General features: G+C 43.1%; 1 protein-coding gene across 1 annotated transcript; it reads left to right on the top strand.

Moving 5' to 3' along the window:
- The first annotated feature begins 418 nt into the window (after positions 1 to 418).
- Positions 419 to 5,525, top strand: UPL5 (ubiquitin protein ligase 5). The gene is made up of 3 exons (XM_089625469.1): positions 419 to 2,683; positions 3,117 to 3,709; positions 4,829 to 5,525. The coding sequence occupies exons 1-3, from the start codon at positions 889 to 891 to the stop codon at positions 5,090 to 5,092; spliced, it is 2,652 nt and encodes an 883-aa protein (XP_089481595.1). The 5' UTR covers positions 419 to 888; the 3' UTR covers positions 5,093 to 5,525.
- Positions 5,526 to 5,885: the final 360 nt, after the last annotated feature.

Raw genomic sequence — 5,885 nt, 5'->3', positions numbered from 1 at the left:
TATATGCATTATTTTATATAAAATGTTATGTAATATTATTGGATAAAAATACAAGTTGAATGTATATAGATTATAATCTAATAAATATAAAGTTGTTAAAATTATAAATAAATAAAAATACTATTTTTGTGTTAAAAATGGAGTAAAAAACACACCTTTTTATGTGGCAAAGACTACATTTTAATGTGTAAAAAAATGTATTTTAAAATTGATTTGATGATGAGTTAATGTGATATAAGATATATGAATTTTCATCTAAATTGAAAAACATAATCTGAAATCAAAATTTATTACGATAAAATCGTACATGTCCGCTTTTAAGGCCTCAGCAAACTTTTGGTAAGTCCATCCGCACCCAATCCCACCCAACTATCAAATGACAGCTTTTGTCCTTTCTTCTCCTCTCAGTAAACAACGACGAAGAATCAGTAACGCATTTATTTTATTTACTCGGAGAGAGGAGATAGAAGAGTTCTCATACTCCGGGTATTTCAACCGCTCAGATGATCCTCTAATATTTTGATCCAACGGCCAGCATGCCTGCTAGCACCGCTACTCTCAACCAAATCACAATAATATATAAAAAAAAATATTTCGCAGTAAAGCTATAGCTTGACAAGGAAGAGAAAGAGGAAAGGGCACCAAAAAAAAAAAAAAAAAGGTAATTGCAGATTTCCGATCATCAATATCTTCGTTATTTATTGTTCCTAATCACTCCATCGCCTTCAGACGAAGAGAAGCAAACAAAGAGCGAAAGAAAGTGAGACTTTCTGGAGTTTATTTGGTCTTCTCGGTACGGATTTTCCCTTTTCTTTTCTGCTTTCGTCGATGAGTCATCAAAGCGTTTGATTCCTCCGCCGATCACCGGAAGGCAGTGAGAGCTCGTAAATGTCTCTCGTGGCCGATCAGCTCCACCACCGCCTCTCCTCCAAGCGGAAATTCGACGACTATGCCGGTCCGAACGACGGGGATTACGACTGCGATAACGACGACGAAGACGACGACCTAGTGCCCGTACGGATGAGGCGAGACGATCCGGACGCCGCCGAGTCCTCCTCTTTCTCCTTCCCCTCCGCCGTGGCGGCGGTGGAGTCCAGAGTCTCCGACGCGAAATCGACCTCGTACCGGTGCGGCTCGGACGGCGTTTACTCCGGTCGGCCTCCGTCGGCGCTTCAGTTCTTCATCCGGACGATGTCCGGCGGGAAGAGCCTGGTGATCCACGCGGACTCCGGCGACACGGTGAGGTCTCTCCACGAGAGGATCGCGGAGATGACCGGAGTCCCCGTTTACGAGCAGAGGCTGATCTACTGCGGTCGGCAGCTTCAGTGGGACCAGTCTCTGGGAGAGTGCCGCATCGAGAACGACGCCGGGCTCCACCTCGTGGGCCGTATGCGGAGCACCGTGAGCCCTCAGGCGTGGCAGGTCCTCGACGACATGATCTTCGCAGTCTGTCGCCTCTGCCGAGGAGAGTCCGTCTCTGCGCTCAAGGACATCAAGAGCTACATGACAGAGTACTTCTCAATCATCCCCACCGAGAACGGCGGCGCCGAGAACGTGGCGGTCACCGTGAACCACCTCCAGATATTCCTGTCCTCCTCGGCCCCCGCGGCCCTCGTCATGCTCTACGCTTCTGATTCCCCGACCAACAAGGAGTACGGAGAGAATTCCATCAAGCTCTTCCTCAACCTCGCGCGGAACCTCTCTGTGGTCCCCTACAGCCAGTGCGCCCCCGTGCTCCTCGAGTTTTGCACGCTGCTGAGGAGGGTCGGGACCGACGACCCGCTCTACGTCTCCTGCCGAAACGCGCTGGGGAGCTTGCTGGAGAGCAGCAACGCGTCCTCCTCCACCGGCGGGGAAGTGCTCGTCGAGGTTAAAGAGATCTTCCCTTTCGTCACCGAGCTCGCGTTTAGCCTCTCTCGGGACTTGATTCTCAGCAAAGACTCGAGCTTGAACGCGACCGGGCCTCTGCCAAGCGACGTTCGCGATTTCGCCGCGTTCTTGGGCCCGTTACGCGATTCGGTCTCCAAGAGAGATCGAGGCCGCGGGCGGGTCTCTGAGCACCCCTCGGCCAGGGACGAGGTTGACTTCCTTCACGGGATCTTTGTCGAGCTGCTCATCAAGATGGAGGATTGCCTCAGGAAAATGGAGGAAGTTTTGGCGAGTAACGCCAAAGCAAACGTGGACATTACTCACATTCGGTGGTCTCAGTACCTTCCCATCTTAAAGGAGCTGAACAGCACTTCTAAGCTTTACCCGGGTGCTGAAGAAAAGCTTTGGACTTTGTTGAGGAGCAGGAAGGCTTCATTACAAACCCTAATTATCAAATACGCAAAGGTAATCGAGGACAATTTGTGGATTCTTACGCACAAGGAGGTTCTGAATTTCGAGGCAAGGAGGCATTTGGTGATGATGATGTTTCCGGACGTGAAAGAAGACTACGAGGAGCTGCACGAGATGCTTATCGACAGGACCCAATTGTTGGAAGAATCATTCGAGTACATAGGAAATGCAAAGCAAGAAGAGCTTCATAGAGATTTGTTTATGGAGTTCAAAAACGAGGAGGCCACGGGTCCTGGTGTACTGCGAGAGTGGTTTGTCTTGGTATGCCAAGCTCTGTTCGATCCGCAGCGAGCCCTTTTCGTCTCATGTCCAAATGACTGTAGAAGGTTTTATCCCAATCAAGGTCAGTTTTGTAAGCTATCATTGTTGATCCTATTTTGTCTAGACTAGCATCCTTCAATTTTCTTTAGATGATACCCGTAGTTTTACTCGAGCTCTTAAAATCATATTTTGATAACTTTGTAGAGACCAGGTTATGGAGACGTGGTTCGGTATTTATGTTTAATATAGTTTCACTATTATCAAGGGTGCGCATGAGAGTAACAAAGAACAACGAAAGCTGTGATGAAGCTCTTTGCACTGCCACGTTGTTCGTCAATCCTTGGAAGAAATTAAAGACAGCATGATTCATAATAAATAAATCGCCAATATCTATTCAAACTAGGGACTTATGCATTGATTAGATACCCTTGATGTTCTCTTGTGTTATAACTTACTCACATCTGCAACTGTGTTCATATTGGCGCGTAGATTTACTGGTACTTTTTGTTCTGCAGCTTCTAAAATCGAACCAATGCATCTTGAGTATTTTGGATTTGCTGGTCGAATCATTGCCTTGGCGCTGATGCATAAAGTCCAAGTAGGTGTAGTCTTTGATCGGGCGTTTTTCAAGCAGTTCGCTGGAAATTCTCTGATAACTCTTGAAGACATACGCGATGCTGATCCGTGCTTATATAATAGCTGCAAGCAGATACTTCAGATGGATGCCGAGTTTATTGATTCAGATTCGTTAGGGTTGGCTTTTGTTAGAGAAATTGATGAGTTGGGATCTATCAAACCTGTGGAACTTTGCCCTGGCGGGAAGAATATCGTTGTAAACAGCCAAAATAGAGAAGAATATGTGAATCTCCTTATCCAGCATCAGTTTGTCTTATCCATCTCTGATCTGGTGACGAGATTTATGAGTGGCTTTTCTGATGTGCTCTCTAAGACTGAATATCGGGCGTCCTTTTTTCAAACGTTAGAGCTTGAAGATCTTGATTTGATGCTTCATGGAAGTGAAGTTCCTGTTAGTGTTGAAGATTGGAAAGCACACACCGAGTACAACGGCTATAGAGAGACCGATGCTCAAATAACCTGGTTCTGGAAGGTATCAAATTACTACCCTATTCCTTACCTTGCATATTTTTTCGGTGCTGTATGAAAGAAATTCGATCCTCATTTAAGTTGATAGTTTCCCAGTTATAGTTGGGTGTTCCAGCCCTTGTTTTTTCCCCCTCTTTTTTGCCAATTCATCATGCTGTAGGTGAAAAAAAAGAATCGTGATTTGTTTGATCTTTTTGAGAAGGTTAGCTACTATATCGAAGAAAAATTGAAGGGGGGAATTTCTCAACCCAATGAAATTCATTATAGCTGTCCATCTTTTAGGCTGTGCAGTCTCTACAGTATAATGAACAAAACTATGCTAAACCAAGGAGTGTGCTGGGTTAGAGAAAATAAAAGAAGGTATCTGTGTTAGATTGCATATATAATATATCCCTATTGTTGTCGAACCAACTTAGGACTAGAGCACCCCCTCAAATTTGTTAATTTAATTAAAAAAAAATTAGTTCTTTTGTTTTATAGAAGAAAAAAAAAAGTCAAAATTAAGTTAAAGCCCATCTTCAAACTTATTTTACATATTAGTCCCCCCTTGTGAGAAAGTATCTTTTAAAAAAAAATTAGTCCCCCCTTGTGAGGTGTACTAGGCTTCTAGCTCGGTCTGTGGCTGTATGCTACCACAGAAGCTGAGCATTTCAAGTTCTGACTTTTGTTGGGCAGCTCTGTGATTATAAGGGTGGAAAAACAATGGAAGGTTTTCTTGGAATCATATAAAGACCTTCGAAACAGGATTACAGATATGTTGTTACGGACATTATTAGTTCTCGTAAAATCCCGTTGTGTCCTCAAGAGTTGAAATTCCTGTAGCTTTTTCCGCGACTTTATTTTGCCCTGTTGCTTATGAGACATACAATCGCTTCTCGGTCAGTGCTTTGATGTTCATTGGATACCAGGTCTTACGAGAAAGACCATAACATTTGTTTCCAAAAGACTCAAATGCCATTCAACCAAATAGATCTAAAGCCCAAAGTGTTGTTGATTTGGCGCTGTTTACAAAGCTTCTAGTCTTGCGTACTGTGATATTTTTTCCAAGATACGGATTCGGATTACTTTTATATTAGAAACAAACTGATACCAGTTTGTAATTTGTGTGGAAAAATTGTTGTAGATCGTGGAAGAAATGCCGGCAGAGCAAAGAAAAGCACTACTCTTCTTTTGGACGTCCATAAAGTATCTTCCGGTGGAGGGTTTCCGAGGATTGCAGTCTCGGCTCCACATATACAAGACGCCGGAGCCGGTGGATCGCCTTCCCTCATCGCACACATGCTTTTACAGGCTTTGCTTCCCGCCATACCCGTCCAAGGCCGTGCTTCAGAAACGAATCCACATCATCACACAAGAACATTTCGGGAGTAGCTTCGGCACATGGTAACTCCAACTACTCAAACGAAAAGCTCTATTTTGACTGCACATAAGAATGAACCAAAGAAAAGAAGAAAAGGAAAAAAAAAAAAAAATTGAACTGGGGCTTCTGTACAGATATTAGGATTGTAACAAATTGTTATTCGGACCGTCTTAAGATGCGTTTTTAGTCCCCGGGTTAGTTGCCGTTATTTAAATCAGAGACGCAGTTTCGTTGCGCGTTTATTTTGTGTCTTGCTGTTAATACAGGGGTATAGTTTTTTTTTTTTTTTCTTTTTTTTTTCGCGTTTTTAGTATAAATAAAGCAGGGTAGGAAGGAAAGAAAATTTTCCCTGCTTTAGTAAACCTCTCTTGCCTGGTGTTAGTGTTCATGACTTCTTGTAAGTACACAGATCGCTGCAATGACATGCAATGCAAGTTCAAAAAAACTATTTTACCGATTCCGTTCAGTGTTTGTTCTCATGAGCATATGACGTTATTTGAACCCTTTTTTCTTGTTTCACATGCAGTGGCTTAAAGTTGAGCCCGTGGTTCTCGAGTAAGAATTTAATATATCATTTAACTGAGAGCATATATATTGTATATTTAATAATTAAAAAAAGTGGCCAACTTAGATTGAGTTTGATGTTTTGGGTCATGACTCATGACTACTACGACCTATCTCTATAACATAAGGTAGGTGAGTACATTTATTTGTGAAAGGGTATTTTTTTTTTATAGACGGCATTAATGGGTCAAGTCCATGGACAAAATAGGTGAAGACGACAATAATAAATTTAGCATACGAATGTTGGACATGTGCT

The sequence above is a fragment of the Urtica dioica genome, chromosome 9 (assembly GCF_054948205.1).
Source record: "Urtica dioica subsp. dioica isolate 48M chromosome 9, U.dioica_male_clone48M_v1_H2, whole genome shotgun sequence".
Classification (NCBI taxonomy): domain Eukaryota; kingdom Viridiplantae; phylum Streptophyta; class Magnoliopsida; order Rosales; family Urticaceae; genus Urtica; species Urtica dioica.
This window is presented reverse-complemented; position numbering and strand designations above follow the sequence as displayed.

Bases quoted from the DNA above. Each gene is read 5' to 3' on its own strand.
- UPL5 (XM_089625469.1), top strand. From the start codon at position 889: ATGTCTCTCGTGGCCGATCAGCTCCACCACCGCCTCTCCTCCAAGCGG. The intron at 2,684-3,116 runs GTCAGTTTTGTA...TTTGTTCTGCAG, and splicing joins AAGGTTTTATCCCAATCAAG to CTTCTAAAATCGAACCAATG. The intron at 3,710-4,828 runs GTATCAAATTAC...AAATTGTTGTAG, and splicing joins AAATAACCTGGTTCTGGAAG to ATCGTGGAAGAAATGCCGGC.